This window comes from Camelus bactrianus, chromosome 2 (genome assembly GCF_048773025.1).
Source record: "Camelus bactrianus isolate YW-2024 breed Bactrian camel chromosome 2, ASM4877302v1, whole genome shotgun sequence".
Taxonomy (NCBI): Eukaryota; Metazoa; Chordata; class Mammalia; order Artiodactyla; family Camelidae; genus Camelus; species Camelus bactrianus.
In genome coordinates, this window is record NC_133540.1 from 130,441,199 (window position 1) to 130,464,947 (window position 23,749).

The 23,749-nt window shown below is 46.0% G+C and overlaps 1 protein-coding gene across 1 annotated transcript in view; it reads left to right on the top strand.

Moving 5' to 3' along the window:
* Positions 1-23,749, top strand: part of SLC2A9 (solute carrier family 2 member 9) — a 177,676-nt gene that overhangs the window by 31,855 nt on the left and 122,072 nt on the right. The window contains 3 exon segments of the mRNA XM_074352921.1: positions 6,353-6,517; positions 7,520-7,774; positions 13,716-13,952. Coding sequence (XP_074209022.1) covers positions 6,353-6,517; positions 7,520-7,774; positions 13,716-13,952 — 657 coding nt within the window.

The window sequence follows — 23,749 nt, forward strand, 5'->3', positions numbered from 1 at the left end:
GAATGATTGGAAGGGAAAAGAGAAAATTTCCTCCCAAACAGCATCTTTTTAGTTTTTGCACATTAACTGGAAACTGATCAATGCTGCAAGTGTGGCAGTAAGAGATTCCTCTACCATGGGTATCAGCTGGACTCCTTGCAACATAGCAGCAGTTCCTCGAATCAGTGCAGGATTGCAGTAGGGACCAAGTCACACCCAAGAATAACCTTCAGTGCTTGGGGGTCTCCTGATTATTGGGTGGCAGGAGGGATGCCTGTGAAGTGCTGGATGCTCACTCATTATGCCAGCTTCTCTGGAGAGTCTGGACCCTGTATGTACTCGTTTTAGACCTCGTGGCATCCTGGACCCCCTGCCTTCCTGTGGCCCTTTGGTCCCTCTGGCTTAGCGATTGTCACACTGTTTCTCCCGCTATACTCTGCTGCTTGAGGGCTGTCCTTATGCTCTCCAGGACCTGATAGGGCGTCTAGCCCGTAACAAGGGCCTAACCGATACTGACCTTTAAATCAATAAATGTCCTATTGGACTTAGCTGCTTAACTTTCCACCTTAGTCATGATCGAGGAGTCACTGGGGGTTGTTGTGTTCGGGCTCTGAGGCCAGCAGATCTCACGCAAACCCTCCTGCACCACTTTTTGGGTTCCCTCATTTGTAAATGAGGGTGTCTGCCACTAGGATCATCATGAGGATGAAATGGGATTATTTACGTGTTCTGATAGAGTTCTAGTCGTACGCAACATCAACAATTTTGCCTGATTGAAGCTAAAAAAGAAATCATTGAAAAAATAGGAAGCGGCTCCCAGGATTGGTGGGAGCGCTGGCGAGCCGGGCGGGGAAGCTCCGCTGCCGCTGCCGGGATAACACCCCAGATCTCGCCCGAAGCTGGTCCTGCGGGGTCGGCTGCAGCCCCCCCCTGCCGTCTCCCGTCTCCCCCACGGCTGGCAAATGACACCGCAGCTCCCACCGCAGGTGCTGCCGCCGGCGGACCCAGTCCTGCCTGAGCGCCCTCTGCGGCGGGGGAACCCTCAGCCCCGCCTCTTAGCCGCTCCGCGCGCAAAGCCAGGCCTCTGATTGGCTGAGCTGGCTCGGTCACGTGGCCCCTCCCGAACTGCAGGGCATGCTGGGAGGCGCGTCTGCATTTTCAGCCTGGGGTGATGCGGGCACTCTGTTTCCCTCAGGGCTCCTAAAAGGCACGAAGTTCTCCCAAACGAGGAGGGGGCTTCTGACGCTGGGTAGCCTAAAGGATGCCAGATGGTTCCCGGAGAGCTTGAAAACTGCGGGTCAAAGTTCATGTCCAGCCACCGACAGCAAGGTACCCGCTCAGAGAAGCAGCGCCAGGCACCTTGGTGAGGGTCCCAGAGGGTGGGCTTGTTACCCAAACGGGAAAGGGGTTGGGTGGGGCGGGGCGATCCTTGTCTCAACCAAAAGATAAGATTTACAGACAGGAGACAGAAAGCGTTATGTAGCAAAAATATTTTAAAAGATTTAGGAAAAGTGTATGCCACTAAGATTGGAGGCGGGCTGATTCAAGGAGGAGTCCCGGTGTTCTTCGTCCCCCTTTCTCTTATACCCTCGCTTGGAGGTGGTCTTTTGATTGATTGACGGCTCTTGTGCCTGGAGTGCTTAGTCATGTTTAATCCCTTTGCATTGTACTTAACCGTGGTAATGCATAGAAAAGCCCAAAGGGGGAGCCTAAGTCGCAATGTTAATTATAATACAGGGAACACTGGGTCGTGTCTGGTTAAGTCCTTTCTGCTACTGCAGTTGTGGCCGTCGGGTTTTAACCAGGGTGTGCCGGTTTCTTGCTGGCACTCATTTAGAAGAAGTAAAGTCCCTTTGTGCTGGAGGCGGGCATAACACCATCTTCTGGACCCTCCTCCCTCTCCTCCACCTAGCTGCCTGGTGCCCCAGTGAGAGGGACGTGGCTTGGGCTGGCTTCAGTGGTGAAAGAAGTGTGAAGTATTTTGGAGATCAGACAGTGTATTAATTTTCTAGGGATGCCAAAACAAAGTACCACAGACTGTGTGGCTTGAACAACAGGAATTCATTCTCTCACAGTCCTGGAGGCCAGGAGTCCAAGGTCAAGGTGTGGGCAGGGTCAGTTGCTCCCCAGGCCTGTGAGGGCAGGACTGTTCCAGGCCTCTCTCCTTGACTTGTAGATGGCCATCCTCTCTTCCTGTGTCTTCACATCACCTTCCCTCTATGCATGTCTCTGTTTCCAAATGTACCTTTTTAATATGTACATTAGTATTGCGTTACAGCCCACCCTATTACCTCATTTTAACTTGATTACCTCTGTAAGACCCTATCTCCAAATAAAGTAATGTTCTGAGGTGCTGGAGGCTAGGACTTCAGCATATGAATTTCACAGGGACACAGTTCAACCCATAACAAGGTTTGTCTCTGCGTCCAAGTTTTCCCTGTTTTTTTTTTTGTGTGTGTGTGCATATATATATATATATATATTTTTTTTTATTGAAATATAATCAGTTTGCAGTGTTGTGTCAATTTCTGGTACAGCATCATACTTCGGGCATATATGAACATACATATATTTGTTTTCATATCTTTTTCACCGTAAGTTACTACGAGATATTGAATATAGTCCCCTGTGCTATACAGTATAAATTTATTATTTATCTATTTTGTATATATTAGTTAGTAATCTGCAAATCTTGAACTCCCGATTTATCCCTTTCTACCCCCTTCCCCCAGTAACGTCAGTTTGTTTTCTATGTCTGTGAGTCTGTTTCTGTTTTGTAAATAATTTCGTTTGTCTTTTTTTTTTTCAAAGATTCCGCAAATAAGTGATATCATATGGTGTTTTTCTTTCTCTTTCTGGCTTACTTTGCTTAAAATGACAAATTTTCCCTTTTAGTAAGAAAACTAGTCATATTAGAGTAGGGTAGACTGGGAGAAGGGGCCAGTAGGGCCCACCCTACTCCAATATTACCTTATCTTAATGACATCTGCAGTGACCCTATTTCTAAATAAGGTCACATTCTGAGGTGCTGAGGTTAGCACTTTAACATCTAAATTGTTGGGGGAGGGGAGGACAAAATTCAACCCATAACAGACAGGGATGAGTCCGAATGGCTTAGTTGAAGGGTGTGGATCAAGGGCAAGAGTTAAGGATAAAGTCAAGACTTTTGGTTGAGCAACTGGTGAACGGTGGTGCTATTTAATAAGGTGGGAAGAAGAAGATAGAGGAATGGATCCAGGTGATGGTTCCCATCCCACTTTCCAACTATCAGCTTAGTAAGGGGCCTGTGCCCCAATCAGGACATAAAGAGAGGTTTGCTAGAGGCTTTTAAGAAAGTTCTTCTTAGTATCAAGAGATCTCTGAGAGACCAGGGTTAGTCTCTCCAGTCAAACATGAATGGGAAAGCATGTAGCCAAAATTGCTACTAGGAGTCATCCTATAATTATGAGTGGGTGCAGCCTTAGGCTAGCTGAATGAAGCAGGAGGAAGCACCTGGATTCCTGACCACATTATGGAACCACAAGATCAATAGTCCTAGTAAATGTCCCTGTTGCTTAGCTATTTTAAGTTGGAATATCCTGTTTCTTGCAGCCAAGAGCATTCTTAAATGATACAGTGCTTTATCAGCTCCCATGGACTAGAAGATCTTTGAGATCCTGGGGCCATGTTTGGTTTATTTCTGTGTCCATATCAGCACGGGTTTGTTGAGTGAATCAGTGGATGATGGCAGATCAGAGCATTTTGTGTATTAACACATGGAAACTTCATCAGTGTTAGAAAAAGCTCTAATTGTTGACAATATAGTCTGGCCTCACTCCATACAATGAGCAAGGTAGTTATGGATCCAGAAGGAGAGAGAAAATGGGAGGAGAAGAGATACCTCACAGGGAGAGGGTACTACCTCTCCCTGCCTTACCTCCTGCCATCAGCCTGTTTGCTTACGCCAGAAACCCGGCAGTCTGCTGTGTTCCTCTTTTGCCATCGCCAACACCATCCCTCCCCAGACTTGGAGCCAATGACCCAGTTAGTCCTGTCCATTCTACATTCAAAACATATCTCAGATTTACCCCCTTCTTTCATCTCTGCCACCTGGTCCAGGCCACCATGACATGCAGAGCCTCCCAACAGGGTGCCACCTTCCTCCCTCGCCTGCCTCTAATCCACTTGCCACTCTGAAGCCAGAGGCTTCTCCTGAAAATGCAAGCCACACCATGTCCTCCCCTTGCTTAGAACCCGCCAACAGTTTCTCACTCTATCCCCCCCAAAAATCCAAGAACAATCAACCTTATTATGACCTTTATGGTCCCACATCGCCTGCCCTTTTCAGCCCTTCCCATTCCATGCAGCCCACTCCTTTCTTTACAGTCCCATTTCATCCCCACAGGCCGCCTTCCGTCACCATGGACATGCCAAGCCATCCTCAGCTGTCTTGGCACATGCTGTTCCCTCTGCCTGGAACACTTTCCCACCATTTTTGAGAAGTTTTTAAATGGTGAAACATAGTATGTTTACAAAAGTATATAAAAAGCATACAAAGATAGTTTAAAGTCTAGCACCCACCTAAGATTAAGAATAAGAATGAAAGAGAATAGAAAATCCTACAAATGCCCCTCTCCAATCATTTCTTCCACCAGCCCCTAGAGGTGACCCCTGACCTGACATTTGAAATAATTGTTTCTTGGCTTCTCTTTGTAGTTTTATAATCTATATATAATTCCCCCAAAGCCTTTTAATTTTGCTTATTTTTGCATTTTATATATGGAATCATACCATATGCATTCTTTTGTTCCTGGCTTATTTCCTTCAATCTTATTTTTGGTAAGATTTTATTTTGTGTGCTTGCATGTAGCTATAGTTCATTCATGTTTGTGGCTGTCACATTTCATTTTATAACTGTTCCAAAGTGTGTTCATCCATTCTGCTGTCAATTGGCATCTGGATTGTTTCCTGTTTGGAACCGTTAAAAGCAATGCTACCATGGATGTTTGGATAGATGTATCCTAGGGCAAATGGGAAAGAGGAGTTTTTAAGAGGAAGTTTCTAGAAATGGATTTGCTGGGTTGTGGGTTAGGCTCATCCTCAACTTTACAAGATAATGCAAACTGTTTTCCAAGATGATTGTACAAATTAAACTCACACCATAAATGTGCAAGAGCACACACTGCTGGTCACTGCGTACTTTTACCAGACTTTTCGGTCCTTAACCCACCTGGGGATTGTGTGAGTTCCCCACAAGTACTGGGAACTGCTCTGAGTTCTCGTACGACCTTCACGACAGGCCGCAGACATCAGTATCATCATTCCCCTTTTGCAGATGAGCAAGTCAAAGTCCAGCTTGTTTAAATAACTAGCAAATCATGGTGCTGGGATTCAAGCCCAGGTCTGTGTGACCTGAACCTGTGCCTCTTCTGTCATGTCATACTCTGGCTGTTGTTGGAGAAGTTTGTGGGCCCTTATTGGGTTGCTGTGGGTAACTGTGAGCATCTTGGGGATGGGACTCTCTTGGGGAATGTAGTGCACCAGGACCTCAGGCTTTGGGGAACATCAGAATCACTGAGTCCCACCCCAAACCCACTGACTCAGAATTGACAGCAGTGGGGGTCTAGTGAGTGTGGAGTAGACATCTCATTGTGGTTTTAACTTGTGTGTCCCTGTTGACTAATGATAGTGAGCATCATGTCATTAGCTTCCTGGTCATTTGAAATTTTTTTGAAGTCTGTTCAAGTCTTTCACTCATTTCTAATTGGGTTGTCTTCTTATTGACTTGTTAGAATTCTTTACACACTGAGGATACAAGTCCTTTGTATTGCAAACATGTTAGCTCAGTCTGTGGCTTGTCTTCATTTTTCTTGATGTCTTCTAAAGATCAGAACACTTTAATTTTGATGAAATCTAAATGAGCATTTTCTTTTCCTTTAGGACTAGTGTTTTTGTGTGTCTTGAACCTTTATTTACCCCAGGGTGGCAAGTATTCTCTCTTATGTTAGGGATGCATATTTTAAACACATTTCCAGTGTGATTCTGCTATGCACCAAAGTTGGACAAGTCCAGGAATAACAATTTCCCCGGGCTCAGAGTCAGATCTGAGTTTGACTGAGGTTTGCCACTTAACTGAGCAAGTCACTGTCTCTCCGAGCCTTGGTTTCCTTTTCTGCAAAGGGATAGGGTCCAGCCACAAAATTTGTTAGAAGGATTCAATGAACTAAAGCTCAAACAGAACTTAGCAGAGTGCCTTGCAGGAAGAAGGCTGTTTTGTTTATATACTGGCTGGCTTCGAGCCACAGGACCAGACAGAAGGCATTCCTAATACTATACCTAACTCCTGGTTAGGTATTCCTAACACCTCATAACACGGTCTGTTGCTTGTTTTCAGTACATCAAGGCCTTTTACAGTGAGTCGTGGGAAAGAAGGCACGGACATCCGATAGACCAGGACAGTCTGACTCTGCTCTGGTCTGTGACTGTGTCCATATTCGCTATCAGTGGACTCATGGGGACGCTAATGGTGAAGTTGATTGGAAGAGTTCTTGGGAGGTCAGTGGGGGCCGTCTGTTTGGCGATCCCCTCTGTCATGTTCATGATATGTCTGTGTAAGAGTCAGGATCCCAGCAGGCAGCAGAGTTCCACCCATACAGTGCAACTGGAGAGATTTTAATGTTGGGAGGGCAAGGAGAGGAAACAGGGTACCAGAAGCCCAGGAGCGGGGAATCGGTGGGCGATGGGCTGACGAGCAGGCGCTGAGGTTGTGGGGGCGCTGAGCTATGTCAGAACCCTAGTGTCCACACAGAGAGGGAGCTGGGAAGAAATATCCTGGCTTCTCTCTCCTCCTGCCCTCCAGTCTGCTGCAGGTCTCTCACAGGTTAAACCCAAGTGGAAGCCAGAAAAGCCAGGAGTCTCACTGGTAGGGAGGACCAGCCCTCAGGGCACAGAGCAGGGCAGGGAGAGAGGAGACGGTCAGGGTGCCACGGCAAATGCAGAGCAGTCAGCACAGGGTCTTAGAGACGGTTCCATGGAAGTACCTTGAGTTCTGCTTTTCCAAAATCAGTTGCTTAGACAATCTTCCATTGTATGACTGGATGAGAACCTATTTAACCAGTTCCCTATTGATAGACATTTAGGTTATTTCAAATCCTCTGCATTACAAATCCGCTGCAGTGAGTATCAAAAGCTTCATATTGAAATTCTCCATCCAGGCCCTCTCCAGTCAGATCCACTTTACCTCTGAGCTTCATTCCTCACTTATTTTTTTACGGGAAGCCTTCTCTTAGATCTGATTGACTTTTCAGAAAATCCCCCCAAATATTTCCCCTGTGTCCTTGCTCACAGCGACGTCCTGGGGGACACTCTAATGGAGACGCGATGACCGGGAGGGACCCAAACCAACTCCACAGACCTGGATGGTCTTGGGCATGGCACGCCTTCTACTTTGTCACCTTCACCAGAAAATTCATATTCCAAGTTGCCTGTGGTATCCAGGGAGTTTCTGTCTGGTGATGTTTCCTGTCTGGGCCTCTGACTCATTCATTCATTTACTCCCCAGGCGTTGACCGAGCGCCCGCTGGGCCTGGCGCTCCTCTCCACGCTGGGGACGCGGTGGCGAGCAGGACTGCCGGTCCCTGTGCCCGGCGCTCACATGCTGAAGGGTGGACGGGTACATCGTGGGACCCACAGGGTAGACAGTGGCAGCCCTGGGAGGAAAATGACGCAGGCGGGCAGACAGCAAGGGCGACTGCAGACGGGGCTCCGGGAGACCGCGCGGGGCGGAGACAGGGGCGGAGACCGGCATGACCCAAGGGTGAGAAACAAGCGCATGTTGGGGGAGTTGTGGGAAGAATCCAATGTCCCTGAGGTGGGAGCGTGCTTGGCAGGTCCAAGGAGGAGTGAGGAGGCCAGTGTGGCTGGAGCTTGGTGAGTCGGGGTGAGTGGGTGCAGACGAGGTGGAGGAGGGGCCGGTCAGCTCACGGAGGACTTGTAGGCCACAGTGAGGACTGAGGATGTGAGCTGAGTGTGACGGAAGCCGGGGAGGGTTGAGAGGGATGCGACATGAGCTGGTTATGTTTCAGTAAGAATCCTTCCTCCTTCCATGTGGAGAGGCGTGGGTGAGGGGAGGGCAGGAGTGGAAAGAGGGAGCCAGCCGTCTGGAGGAGAGGGCTCTGGGTGGGACACGGTAGCGGTGATACGTGGCCTGACTCCGGCTGTAGGGGGGCCACCAAACCAACCCTGCCCTCTTTCTAAACACATGCATCTGTAGAGTATTAGTTTTAGGCGTTTGTGGAAAGATTGCCAGCTTTTGTTAGAAACCCCTGGGTTTGGATCCCAGCCCTGCCATTTGCTAATTACTGACTTTTGATAAGTTACTGAATGGTTCTGAGCCTCAGTTTCCCAAATTGTAAAATGGGAGCAACCAAATCTACTTCGAAGGGCTGTTAAAAGGCTGACATGAAGATATATACACACACATATACAGACGTATGTATATAAACTGCCTAATGCTGCTGGAACCCAGTAAGAGCTTGTTAAGGGCTAGTGCCCTTCCTTGTCCGTCTCTTACAAACGGGGGGCACCAGGCGTCATTATCAGTGCCGTGAACGAGGCAGGGAGGGGAGAGCCGAACAGTGAGGGGCCAGACAGGAGGTCAGGGAGAAAGAGACTTCACTTACCTCCACTGCGCTGCTGGTGGGAGCTAATCAGGATTCTCTAATAACCCAAGCTCTTGCTCCCCAATCTTGGTCTTCAGTAGAAGGGAGATGCCTACAGGAAGAAGGTTAACTGCAGAGAATAATGCCTGATACTCATGTAATGTTTTCTAATTGACCACTCATCTTCATCACCTTTGGTCTCCCACTAATGCTGAAAGGCTGTTATTTTTTTTTTTTCCAACTGTCATGGATTTTTCGCCATGATAGACCAAATGTTGGGCAGAAAACAAGCGTCAATCAGTTTGAACAGACTGAAGTCATATAAGTCTATTCTCTGACCACAACATGATTAAGTTAGAAATTGCAAACAGCGTCTAGGAAGCCCCCCTAAATTTGGAAAATAATAAAAACACACTTCTAAATATTGTATGAGTCAAAGAAGAAGTTACAAGGGACATTTAAAATATTTTTGACTGAATGATAATGAAAATACAACATATCAAAATTTGTTGGATGCAGTTAGAGAAAAAAGTATGGCTTTTAATGCTTATATTAGAAAAGAACAGGATTTGATAAACTCTGTCCCTTGGGACGAATTTGGCCTGTAGTCTGTTTTTTATGGCCTGTGAACCAGAGGGTATTATGTTCAGTGAAATCAGTCAGACAGAGAAAGACAAATACTGTATGTTTTCACTTATACGTGGAATCTAAAAAACAAAACAAATGAACGAACATAACAAAACAGAACAGACTCATAGACTCAGGGAACAAACAGACAGCTGCTAGAGGGAAGGAGGGTGGGGGTTGGGCGAAATAGATGAGGGAGCTTAAGAGGTACAAACTTGTAGTTATAAGATAAGTGAGTCAGGGGATGCAATGTACAGCACAGGAAATACAGCCGGTGCTACTGCAGCAACTTTGCGTGGTGACAGATGGTAAAGAGATTTGGTGGTGATCATTTTGTAATGTATAAACATATCGAGTCACTGTGTTGTGCACCTGAAACGAATATAATATTGTAAGTCAACTGTACTTCAATGAAAGGCTTTGCTGTCGTTTTATGTAAGAGGACACTGAGGCTCAGAGACTTGAGACAATGAAATGGTTAAGGGTGAGGGTCATGAATTAAGATGGCCTGGGTTCTGCCACCTACCTAGGTTAATTTCATCACCTTGTCTGTATCAGGCTTTGCTATATTAAAAAACAAAACAAAACAAAAACATAATGGCTTAAGGCAATAACCATTTTGCTGAGCTTACAGTTCTGAGGGTTGGCAGGGCGGTTCTGACCTGGGCCGGCCCTGCTGGGCTCTGCTGGGCTCTGCTGGGCTCTCTCCCCGTGGCTGAGGCTGGCTGCAGGTCGGTCAGTGGCTGGATAAACTTGGATAGTCTCACTCACATGCGGTTACCTGCAGGTTGGCTGGTCTCAGGGGATCCCGCAGGGCCAGCTCATCTCTGCTGCACGTGGCCTCTCACCCTCGGGTGCCCTTGGAATTGCCGTGGAGTTCTCGTGGTTCCAACAAGCAACAAGAGGGGCGAGTGCCTCAGGGAGCTCGCACACACTGTTCTCCCTGCCCAGATCACTCTTCCCTGCACTATCCCTGTAGCTAGTTCCTCATCCACCCCAGGACACTGCTCAGAAGCCAATACAGTGAGGCTTCGCTGGCCACCCCATGTAAAACTGCAACTTCTCCCACCCAGGCATCCTCTGTCTCCTCCCTCCAACCCCACTTTGTGTTTCTCTGGAGCCCTTGTCACCCCCTACCACACGGCACATTCTTCATGCTTATGCTCAGCCTCCCTCCAATACAATCCCCCCAGCCCTGCCCAGGATACAGACTGCTCAACAGCAAGGCTTTTTATCTGTTTCATTGCCATTGCCTCGGCTTCTAACAGTGACCACAGCGACCACCTCTCAGTATACGCTCAGTAAATGTCTGTTGAATGGTAAATAAGTGAAAAATGAGGCTCCTTTGCCATAAAGAAATGGTTTAATTAATAGATAGATAGATAAATAGAAGGAATTATGTTTTTGAAATATTAGAAAAAGTGTCTGTTTAAAGATACCAGATAGCTACCTAGGTAGGGAGGACTTATAGGACCACAGTCTGGGAAAGGAGTAAAACCCAGAGAGGTAAGCCCACATTGGGGGCAGCTTTTCCTCTTAGAGGTATCTCCTAATTCCACAATGATGGCTGAGAATCTGAGATGCTTATTAGACCTCTCAGCAGATTCATGGAGCTGATGAGGAGGAACTGGGGTCGAACTCCTATCACTAGTCACAGTAAGGCTACACCATAGGAGCAAGGGTCAACTATAAATATATCAGCTCTTCAGACCCTTTCAATCACTGATGGAATCCTGGTGAACTGGGATTGCTCATGCCTCTAGCCTGTCACCCTGCCAGATGCGTTCATCCAGAACCTCAAACTATTTTTACAATTTTCATATATGCTCTGGCATTAAATAAAAAATAACCAGGCATAAAGAAGAAAATCAGGAGATATAACAGAAATAAGAAACAAACTGATAGTGATTCTGGAAATAAAAGTATCTGACACAACCTTTAAAACAATTATGTTTAATATGTTCAGATGATCAAGAGATATGGTCAAGAATTTTGGCAAAGAAATGAAAGTTATATTTTGATTTACCAAATCAAAATTCTGGAACTAAAAAATGCAAAAGCTGAAGTTAAGAATTTAATGGATTGTTTTATCAGTAGGTTGCACTCAACTGAATCAAGAATCAGGGAACTAAAGCATCAAAAATCAGAAGAAAGTATCCGGATTGAAGCATGAAAATACAGAAAAGATGGTAATAAATGTCTGGGAAATTGTAAAAATGCCTAGCATGCATAAATTGGAGAATCAGAAAGAGAGGAGACAGAGCATGGAGAAAAAGCAGTTTTTGTGAACTAATGGCCAACACTTTTTTCAAGACTGATGAACAACATCAAGCAAACCTGAGAAGCAGTATGGATCCCGAGTAGGATAAACACAAGGAAAACCACACCTATGCACAGTTTAGTAAAATTTCTGACTACCAAGGCAAAACAAAAAGTTATTCTAAAACACAGGATAAAAAGATATCCTACCTTCAAATTAGTAAGAATAGAATGGACAGCTGGCTATTCAACAAAAACAAAGGAAGACGAAAAAGCAGCAAAATGTTATTTTCAAAGAGCTGACAGAAAAGAACTGCCAACCTAGAATTCTCCACCCAATGAAAATGTCTTTCAAAATTAAAGGTGAAACAAAGACACCTTTTCAAGTCAAACAAAAGCTAATAAAGTTTGTCACCAGCACACTTGCACAAAAGTACAAGACGCTAAGTAGTGTTCTTTAGCTGGGGAGCACCGAGGCTTCCTGGCAGCACTAGAAGCCAGGCGAGGGCACGGAACAGACTCTCCTTCAGAGCCTCCAGAGGAGACCAACCCTGCTGGTACCTTGATATTATACCTCTGGCCTCCAGAGCTCTGCGAACGCAATTTCTGTTCCCCCCAGTCATAGCACTTCATGACGGCAGCAAAGGAAACCACCACACCTCCTCACTCACGGAGACCTTCATCTATTGAAATCAGCCCCTTCCCATCACAATTCACCCCACCATCTCGTCTTAACATTCCCTGGCTGGTGACAGCATCACTCCCGTCTCTGCCTCCATCTTCACATGCCTCTGTGTCTCCCTGAATCTTCACATGGCCTTATTATAAGGACACTGGCCTTTGGATTGAGGGCCCACCCTAGTCCAATGTGACCTCATCTTAACTTGATTACATCTGCAAAGGACCCGTTAGGTCAAATTGGGTCACGTTCGTGGGAAGGAGTGAAGCTGAGCTGAGACAGGAGGACAGGAGGGAGTCAGCCTGTGGAGCTGTGTGGACGAGGGCTCCAGAGAAACAGAACAGCCAAGGCTGAGGTCCTGTGGTCAGAATAAGCCTGGAGTGTTCAGTAAACCCTACGGCTGGGGCACCTGGGAGAAGGAAAGGCAAGAGATGAGGTCAGAGATCGAGAGAGGCCACTCGGGTGTGTGGGATGCTTGGCGCAGCACTACGGGCCCAGGATGGCCAACTGTCCTGGTTTGCCCAGCACTCAGGGGGTTCCCAGGACAGAGAACGTTCAGTGCGGAAACCAGGATGGTCCACAGCAAACTGGGATGTGTTGGTCATCCTATGACCAGCTTTCAAATAGACCATCTCCTCATTCACCACTGGTTTAGCCATCAGCATTTAATTTTTCCATGTCATTTCACAACAGGCAAGTAAAAAGAGTCTCCATTAATTGACAGCCTACTGTGTGCCAGGCACTCTGCTAAGCGCTTCCATGTATCCAGTCTGTGCAGGCTCCCTGTGAAGGAGGGTTCTTACTGTGTCAGACGGGCTCCGTGTCCTTCACCACGACCCACGCCCCCTCTCTCCTGCCAGCCTTATCATTTCCTTATTAGCTTTTTGTGAGATGATGATAATTATCCCCAGGGGGTAGGAGGCGTGTGAGGGTGAAGACCTAACAGTTTTCTAAGTGTCCATCAAGTGACCATACATGAGGCGGGTGCTTTATTTATAGTAATTTTATTCCCACCGCAACAGGAATAGGCAGCAATGATTACCCTTTCACAGGTGAGTAAGCGGAGCTACAGGAAGCTAATTAACTTGATCAAGGTCACCCCGTGCGGAAGGCAGGGCTCTGGGACTTGAATCCTTGCACATTTCTCTCTATTCCACTGCCCCCTAAGCAGCATTGTGCCAAATTGATCTGTGGCCAGCCCATTTTTACATGAGGCCAGATGCTCTCAATATGTGTGTTTGGGATAAAAATCCAAATATTATCCAGTTTATGCTGCAACTTTGGAGATAATTCCTGTCTTTTTGCTTCTTAAGCATGTTTGCCTTGAGGGGTGAACAACTGTCACTACCACCATCACCACCATCACCACCACCATCACCACCATCACCATCACCTCCTCCCCCATCATCAGCTGTATCCTCTCCTGAAATCCACATCCCAGCCATACTTTACGGATTAAGTGATAAAGCGTGTGTTAAAGTGTTGGCAGTTTGTGCAGAGTGCTGGCAGTGGTACTGTGGCTACAATGCTAGTTTTGTCAATCTCAAAGCAGAGGGAGGTGCCACGACCAGAGTCTTCCCTGGAGGAGCCACCTCTCTCACTGCTGCCACGCTTCCTTCACAGGCATCGCCCTCAGTGCGCTCCCCATGCACCTGAGCGAGATCTCGCCCAGGGAGATCCGTGGCTCTCTGGGGCAGGCGACTGCCATCTTCATCTGCATTGGCGTGTTCCCTGGGCAGCTGCTGGGCCTCCCTGAGCTGCTGGGAAAGGTAAGTGTGGCTCCGCAGCCAACCACGTCCGTTCTCATTCCACATCACCATCTCAGCTCCCCATGTCCCTTGCAGGACGAAGGGTAGTCAGTGAACCCTCCCCCCAAAAGTTCGTTCCTAAGCCTTGGAATTCCCAAGCATTCAAGCCTTTCACGTATCACTGGAGAAAAGTTGTTGTTGAGTTCCTTTGATTGAGTTTGATTTTTTTTTTTTTTTAGAAAATAAAGAATATACAACAAATTCAAAGCTCATAGAGCGTTTGAATCCACCCATTCAATAGCTCTTGCTAACAGCTCAATTAGAATTCATTTAGGCTTTTTCCCTTGCTTATTCAAACTTAAACACAGGTGGGTTTTTTTTTTGTTTTTAATGGAATCATGCCATATGCATTGTTCTGCTACTTGCTGTCTTCATTTAATGTATTTTGGGACTCTTGCCAAGATGTTTTCAGCTCTACTTCACTCTAGAGTCTTTCCTTCCCACATAAATATGCATAGTCTTCTGTTTTTGGCTTTCTGTTTTGGAAGCAGGAAGGTCTGACTTTAAATCCCAGTGCAACAATATACCTGCTGTGTGGCCTTGGCAAGGAGGAGTGCCTCATCCAGATTGGGGTGGGGAGGGATGTGATCAAGGAAGGCTTCCCAGAAGGGGTGGCCTCTAAATTGAACCCTGAAGGGTGAGCAGCAGTTAGGCAGGTAATGATGGAGTTCAGAGAGAAGACACTGCCCGGAAAGGGGACAGCTAAAGAAAAGGCCCTGAGATGGGAAAGGGGCTGTGAAAGACTGGGAGTGGCTTGGGGGCTGAGGGAGGAGCACGTGCAGGGAGGGCGGGAGGGGAGGCACCTGTTCCCTGAGCCGCAGTAGACTTACCCCTGGGGGAGTAGGGAGCCCTAGGCGGCACGAGAGCAGGAGAGTGACAAGGCCACATCTGCGTTAGAAGGTGGCTCTGGGGTCGTGGGGGGCAGGTGTGGACAAGGGTGGGAAGGGTGAGGAGGGAGGAGAGGGACCTGACGGAGACTTGCTGTGGGTGCCCGTGGTGAGGGTAGGCGGAGGCGGGAACTGAGGCAGTGGACCAGAGGAGAGAGAAGGGGTGGACTGAGACCCCGGGCCTTGCTGCCTGAGTATCCGATGAGCACGAGGGAAGGAGAAGCGCGAGGACCCCTCCCAGGGACACGAGGCGTCCCCTCCCCACTGACACAAGAGGGCCGGGAGGGAGGAGATTAAACCGCTAGTGAGGGTCCAGCGCCCAATGCCCGCCACTTCTGGGCGCGTGAGCGGAGCACAGCTGTCACGCCGGCCTTGCGCTGAGTGCCCACGGCCGGGGCCGCGTCACGGGCAGCTGTATCTGCAGGCGTGGGAATGGGAGCTGAGAGCCGGGCGGGGCTCACTACTGGGAAAATGCTGGAGCTGCAGCCGGAACCCGCTCAGTCCGCCCGCCGAGCCACGCGTGCGGCTGTCTTCCTCCGCCCGGAACGGGGCCCTCTGGGCTCTCTGGGAACGTGAGAATGACTGACTACAGTTCCAACGTGTGGGTTCTGCCCCTGCATCGAGCAATGTGTCCTGCGATTCAGCTCAGTTCTGACACCACCCCCTGGACGCAGCGTCAGGGCTCAGTCCCCCAGGACTGCCTCACCGTCAGGGCTCATCCAAGTCCAGGTCGTCACCTGTGCTTCTGACCGACGGGCTGTAAATGAGAGGGTCCCAGGACCCCTCCTAGATTCAGTGCATTTGCTAGAGTACTCACAGAACTCAGAAAACCAGTTTACTCACTAGACTACTGGTTTATTGTGAAAGGGTGTAACTCAAGAGCTGTCCGATGGAACTGCTGTAGAGGCTGAGGGCTGAGAAAGGCGTGGGGCTTCCACACTTCAAACCGTGTTCACCAGCTGGGAGGCACTCCAAGCCCCATCCTTTTGGGTTTTAATGGAGCCTTCATTATATAAGCATGATTTTTTGTTTAGTCTTTTAATTAATTTTATTTTTAATACAATTTTTAAAGGTTACACTCCATTAAAAGCTATTACAAAATACTGGCTATATTCCCCGTGTTGTGTAATACGTCCTTGAGCCCGTCTTGACACGGTAGTTGGTACCTCCCCCGCCCCACTTCTGTATTGCCCCTTACGTCCTGGTAACCACTAGTTTGTTCTCTGTCTGTGAGTCTGTGTCCTTTTTGTTATATTCACTAGTTTGTTGTATTTTTTAGATTCCACATATAAGTGATACCATACAGTATTTGTCTTTGTCTGACTTATTTCACCTAGCATAATGCTCTCCAGGTCCTTCCATATTGCTGCAAATGGCAGAATTTCATTCTTTTTTTATTGCTGAGTAATATTCCACACATACCACACCTTCTTTGTTCATTTATCTGTTGATGAACACTTAGGCTGTTTTCATACCATGACAATTGTAAATAATGCTGCTAGGAACACTGGGGTGCATGTATCTTTTCAAATTATTATTTTTGTTTTTTCTCAGATGCATGCCCAGCAGTGGAATTGCTGGATCATGTGGTAGTTCTATTTTTTGTTTTTTGAGAAACCTCCATACTCTTTTCCCCTGTGGCTGCACCAGTTTACATTCCCTTCAACAGTATCTAGGGTTCCCTTTTCTCCACATCCTTGCTAACATTTGTTATGTGTGTTCTTCTTGACGATAGCCATTCTGAAGGTGTGTGAGGTGATATCTTATGGTTTTGATTTGCATTTCCCTGGGGATAAGCGCTGTTGAGCATCTTTTCATGTGCCTGTTGGCCATCTGCATTTCACATAGGCAGGATGTGAAATGTCACATAGGCAGGATGTCACATAGGCAGGATGAATTAAACATGGGCCATTGGTGGCTGAACTCAATCTCCAGCCCCTCTCCCCTTGCCGGACAGCAGAGGGTGGGATTGAAAGTTCCAGCCCTCTAATCGTGTGATTGATTCACCTGGCCACCTGCTCCCATCCTTAGGTGTGGTCCTAAAGTCACTTCACTAACCTAGACTTAGATGTAGTTGAAAGAGGTTTGTTATGAATATAAAATATCTTGACTGGTCTTAGCACTTAGGAAATTCCAAGGGTTTTAGGAGGAGCTTTGTGCTTCTGGACGAAGACCAAGTATATATTTCTTACTATAAACCCCAACAGCACGGTGAGCGCTGAGGCCGGGAGGACACAGGGTCTTCCTAAGCCTCTTGCCTCCTTCAGCAAAGGTTCCATGAGCAGGAATCAGGCAGGGTGGCTCCAGATGACAGGGTAACGGGGGCTAGTTGGCATTTATCACTTAAAAACCTTTTTTTGGAGGAATGTTTTGCTATTTCTATTGTGGTAAAATATACATAAGGTTTACCATTTTAACCATTTTAAAGTGTGTTATTCTATAGCGTTATGTATGTCTTTGTATATCTCATCTAATCCAGGTCACCTCAGAGGCATCTGCTTCTGATCGTTTATCATCAACCCTTCTGGGTTATTATCGCTACAATTTTGTTTTCTTCATTTGCAAAACTGGAAACAACTCACACATTTGTGGCTGTTGGAGGCATGACAATTTCTCTAATTAATGTTTTTTGAAAACAGTTTCCTTACTGAAGTGAGAGTCCACATTAACGAGACTATTTTGCTTTTTGTTGGTAAAAGTATTTTAAAATTCTGAAAGTAAACATTGCCTGTGTGACAATAAACCAGCATAACAATTACAGCCTCAGCTCTTCAAACATAAGAAATATATTTTAAAATCAATGAATAGAACTGGCCTCCCTGGGTAAAAAGTAAATAAATATCTGCCTCAGGAGAGCCTAAGCTTTTCTCTTTTGAGATACTTTTCAGTTTCTCATCCTTCATCCAAGTTCTCTTTTGTAACTCACTGTCAGTTTCTTTCTGCTCCTTGTGTCCTGTCTCGGTCCTCTGGAGGCTGCTGTAACAGATACCACAGGCCAGCTGGCTTATAAACAACAGAAACTTATTTCTCACAGGTTTGGAGACTGGAGGTCCCAGATCAAGGTGGCAGCGCGGTCAGGTTCTGGTGAGGGTCCCCTTTCCTGCTTGTACACAGCCACCTTCTCGCTGTGTCCTCACCTCGGGGACAGCGAGGTCATCTCTCTTCTGTCTCTTCCTCTAAGGGCACTGATCCCATTCATAAGGGCTCCACCCTCATGACCTAAGCACCTCCCAAAAGCCCCACTTCCTAACACTCTAACCTTGGGAATCAGGATTTCAGCATTTGGATTTGGGGGGGGGACACATTCAGTCTGCAGCAGGTCCCAGGTCTTTCTTGAACCTCTGTCTTCTCTCTCCATTCACTCACTCGGCACATTCTGTGAGTTGGGTGCTGGAGTTGCAGCTTTGATTGTGACCCCGAGCCAGGTACAACCTGCACCTGTATCTTGCTCACGGACTGCATTGACTGTGTGGCCATGGACAGGTCACCTCCCTGAGCCAGTGTCTCCATCGGTGGCAGGCATGCTCACAAGTCCCAAATCCGAAGCTCCACTTCAACATGACTTCCTCCAGGGAACATCTCTGGCAAACAGTGATCCTGTTCAGCATGTCTCCCGAATGGACACCTTGTCCACGCACCTGTCCCATGCTGTTAGTTCTGCTTTCTTCTGTATCTTTTCTCTGCAGTAGGTCACGTTTTACTGATGCATATATACGTTAAATGCAGAAGCTACAAGTTTGTTCACTCATTCAGCAAATATTCAGGAAGCTTCTGCTCTGGGATGGGTGTTGGGCTGGTGACTAGTGATCATGTACTGGGGAGGTCAGACTGCTCCCTGCTCTGGGGAGCTCACAGGAAAGACAATTCACCAATGATCAGCGGGATGGGGGAAAGGTAGGGCACTGTCCTAGAGTGGGGGGTCAGGGATGGTCTTCCTGTAGAAATGACATTTACACTCATGCCTTGAGGATGCATAGGATTTGCCCAGGTCAGGACTGGTGGGGAGAGAGAGAGGCAGGAGCGGGAAGCATGTTCCACACAGAGGGAACAGTAAAAGTGAAGGCCCTGTCATCTGTCATCTGTTCAGAGGCAGAAACCCAAGGGGGCCTGGAGCACCAAGACAGAGAGGGAGGTGCCACTAGAAAGGTAAGGGCTGGGGGGCCACACCTGTGTCACGAGTGAGTTCAGTGAAGGGTGGACAAGATGAGGGGGCTCAGGGGAGGCTGTGGCAGCTGGGGGGCATGCCTTTCCACTGAGGGTGGCTGCTGCTGTGTCCCCGACAGGTACACGACTGGAGGTGGTTGATTTTCTAATTTTTGAGAGAAGAATCCAGATTTTTATGTCCCATTTCTTGACTTTTATATATTGGAAGCCAGTTGGTTTTTAAAGAAACAAACAGCCTCCTATCTGTGGGTTGGGTCCAGCCTGTTCACACACTTCAACAGGGACTGTGTGTGGCTGTGGAGTTTCTCTTTATCCAAGAGCCACGGAAGGTCACTGCCAGGTTGAAGTAAGGCAATGACAGAGAGGATGTGTGCTTTAAAAAAGACTCGTCGGCTGCAGCACAGAGAAAGGACTGGATCCCAGTAAAGCCCTAAGAGATTGCACTGGTCTAGTGGAGAGATGGATTAGAGTCATGGCCATGGGCACAGAGAAATCACTTAGTGAGTGGTGGGATGCGGTGCCTGAGGGAGGAGGAGTCAAGGATAAAGCCGAGCATCTGGCACGTCAGCCAGCTAGAGTGGCAGCGGCAGGTGCTAACACAGGGCGCCCTGGAGGAGAAGCAGCTCTGCGGGCATGGATGCCGAGGTCCCTGAAATGAACTGCCCGAGTCGCAGAGCAACTTCAGGGCAGAGCTGATTCAAGAACCCAGGTACCTGGATTCCCAGGCGAGGGTCCCCTCTCCCTGCACCCACCAGGCTCATAAGCATGACACTGGCCAAGGGGCATGGTGCGAATGCCCACCTCTGACCCCAGCAGCTGAGAGGCAGTACTGTTGGTCCCCATAGACTGTCTTTTCCCATCAGATTGGATTTCTTTCGGATAGTCTTGGATTTGGCTACGAGCGTATGTGAGCAACTCAGTGAATGTCTTTTTTTCAAATTCAAGCTCAGGGAAGATGAATTTGGGGTTTCTGGTCCAGGAAAGAATGTCTAATGGGAAGTTTTCATTCATCTCTTCAGGAATTTGTGATACTCCAGCCAAGTGAGAGCCAGTTATTTCGCTAAGTGTCAGCATTTCATTTTCTCTATTTTAATCGTATTTCATTTACCTTCAAAGACAGAGACAACTGAGCTCCTAAGAAAAAAAAAATTAAAGAGAGAAAAGCTGTGTTCGATGCAGGCAGTTGCTTTGAAATGCAGAGGCTGGAGGAAGCAGCAAGAAGGCTTTAGAACAGCCGCCGGAAGGCAAGAGAGGGAAATAAATGTAGGAATTAACACTGGGGCTGTGAATTTAATCAAAGACACATCATAAAACACTGTGGAGGTGGTGTGACATTTTATTTTTCCAAAGGATATTTCAAAAATGTATTAATTAGCTATTTCTCTGACAATGATAAAGAAGAAAGGAATTGGGATAAAAACTGTAGGCAGAAGTGTGAGAAGACATGGACACAGCTTGAGATCCTAAGTGAATGGTTTCACACCCCTGGGAGGACATCCTTTCTGCACGAGGCGTTGGGCCCAGGAAGAAGTGGGAGCTCAGACTTCATCACTGCTCCAGTGGGGACGCACTTCACGCACGACTCACGTCCAGTTTGTTCCTTTATAAAAATACTTGGAACCGCTGGGAAATATAAAAAAGGAAGTAAAGTCACTTGAAATTCTGCCATGTTAGGAAAGGCAGCGACATTGAGTATTTTGGTCTATGACTTGCTAGGTATCTATACACCTGTTATGCAGTAGAGAGAACGCTGTGCCTTGAGTTCTGCTTTTAAAAAAGCACTAACCATCCCGTCAAAGGCATTTCTCCATATCACTAGATTCTAGGTAGATGCCTATTTTTAAAATAGCGTCAGTAATTTTCAGTGTTACATTATATTCCATCACAAAGGTGCCCTGTAACTATTATTGTCTGTGTTGAATGCCTTTGCTGTCCCTGGATTTTTCACTAACTTGAACAATACTGAAACAAGTATCTTTCATAAATCTCTTACCTCCTGTTTGTTAACTTACTTGTCTGATTTTCATGATCATGGTATACCCATATTCCTTGTAGACAATATGGAAGAAATTGGTAAAGAAAAACATTAAAATGTCTACATCTCACCATTTCTGGACAAACACTTTAACGGTTTTAAAAGCATCTTTCCATTATTTTTTAACACCTTCATTGTGGTATGATTCCTATACAGTAAACTACATGTATTTCAGATGCACAGTGTAATGAATTTTGATAGATGTGTACACCAATGAAACCACCACCACAATCATTATGTTTTAATCATATAAACTTGTACACACACGCACATACTTGGTTCGTTACATTTATAACTTTCTGTATGCTGATCATTTTGCAACACTATGTTGTAAGCAAGTCATGAAAATTATTTGCCATGATAATTTTAAGAACTGTACCTTACTCTCTTTTATGAGTTGCCGTAATTTGTTTCATTGTTCTCTTATTTGCTGGACATCTGGATCGTGTTTATTATTGGAACACTGAATTTGCCAACTTAGAATAAACAGTCTTCTACATAAATCATTATTCAGGTTGCGATTTCTGTGGTTTAGGGTCCTGGAAATGGAAACAATAGGACAAAGAATATAATTTATTTGACACTTTCACACATATGGAATTTTTCTCCAGAGAGGCAGCCTCAATTTCCTTCCCATCACACTGTACAGGAGCATACAGCGTCACTACACCTCTGTCATCCATAAGCGTTTAAATGACTCTTTGGTATTTGATAGGCAAAAATAGTAAGTATTGCCTTAGAATATTATCTTCTGTTTCTTTGCTTATTAGCAAGATTGGATATTTCATAAGTGCTTTATTTTCCTGTTAGTGCTGTAACAAGGTACCACAACAGAGACTGAAATTTATCCTCTCGTATTCCTGGATACCAGAAGTTCAAAAGCAGTTTCACTGGAATGAAATCGAGGTGTAAGAAGGGTGGTGCCCCCTCTGGAGGCTCTGGCCAAGGTTCTGCTCCTTAACTCATCTGGCTGCTGGTGGTGGCCAGTGTTCCTCTGCTTGTGGCCACATTGCTCCAGGCTCTGCCCCCGTGGTCACGCTGGCTCCTCTTTTTCCTTTTCTGGTCAAATGTTCCTTTGCCTCCCTCTTCTAAAAGCACCTGGGCATTTAGGGCCCACCCAGATAATCCAGGATACTCTTCCCATCTGGAGATCTTTAATTGCAAAACAAAATGTTTGCCATATAATTTAATATTCCCAGGTTCCAGGAATTAGCATGTGGATGTCTGAGGAGGCCACCACTGAGCCCACCACACTAAGTTCACTCGTTTCCAGGCATTTCTTCTGTAAATTGTCTATTCGTGTGCTTTGCTTATGCATCTGTTGGGGTGTTAATGACTCTCTTAGTAATTTTTACAACCTCTTTTGCTTTGAAGGATATTAACCCTTCAATATATTGGTGGCAAATATTTTTATGGTTCTTCTTTTTACTTTTAATTTCCTTTTTATTTTCAATGTGAGGATTATAAAAAACCATTTTTATTTAACAAAGTCTTTTCCTTTGAGATTTCTTCCACTGATTTTCAGCTTAGGAACTTCTTCCCATCTCAGGAATCTTCATCTGTATTTATTTGTGGGTGGTCTGTGGTGTCTGGTTTTTACATTTAATTCTTAAAATCTTTTGAGTTATTTTAGAATATGGTTAAAGCATTTAAATGCGTCTCTGCCCTTCCTCACTTACCACTTTTTCTTTAACCCAAACAACCTCTCCCCTATTGATGTTTTTTTGGGGATGAAGCAATTAGGTTTATTTATTTACCTATTCTTGGAGGAGGTACTGGGTATTGAACCCAGGACCTCGGGCCTGCGCAGCATGCACTCTATGACTTGAGCTCCACCTTCCACCCTCCCCTGTTGATTTTTGAGGTTTCCTTACCACACATTAAATTCACAGTATACCTGAGTTTCTGCTTCTGGGCCATCCACTTTGTTCCTTTTACATTTCTATTCCAGTGCCCACACCTTGCTGTTTTTCTCATGGTAACTTTATTTATCATATGTTTAATACTGGCCTCCCTAGTCTTCATTTTCAAAACTGAGCCAGAAACAGTATTCTCCTGTGGGAACTTTAAAGCTATTTTCTCATTTTCAAGACAAATAAAAATGTCATTGAAGTTTTAGTTGGAATTGTGTTAAACTGATTCATTAGTTTGAACCCAATTGAGATTGTTCATAATTCATTATTTCCATTGAGAAACATACCGTGCCTCCCTTTTCATTTAGGTTTTCTTTTGTATCACTCAGCTGTTTTTGTATTTCTCACTAAGCAATAAAAGCTAATTTTCTTATTAATTATAGTTATTTTCCATCTTGTTGCTGCTATTGGAGTTTTTTTTTTCATTACATTTTTGGTTGTTAACAAAATATGGGAAAGCTATTGATTATATACGTCAATCTGGAACTCTCTTTTGCTTTCTATTTATTTGTCCGTTTGTTGAGGCAATTCAAATGAGTGATCATTGATCACATCTGCGAAGAGTGATAATTCTGCCCCCTCCTTGCTAATAGCTATGCCTTTTCTTTCTTTTTACTGACAATCATGTCTTATTGCTTTGGCCAGTTATGTTAACAATGTTGACTGTAGTGGGCATCTTTGTTTTTTCATGATTTATTGGGGATACCTATTGTGTTTCAGTATTAAGTTTATTAATTCTTAACTAATTTTAAATGGATA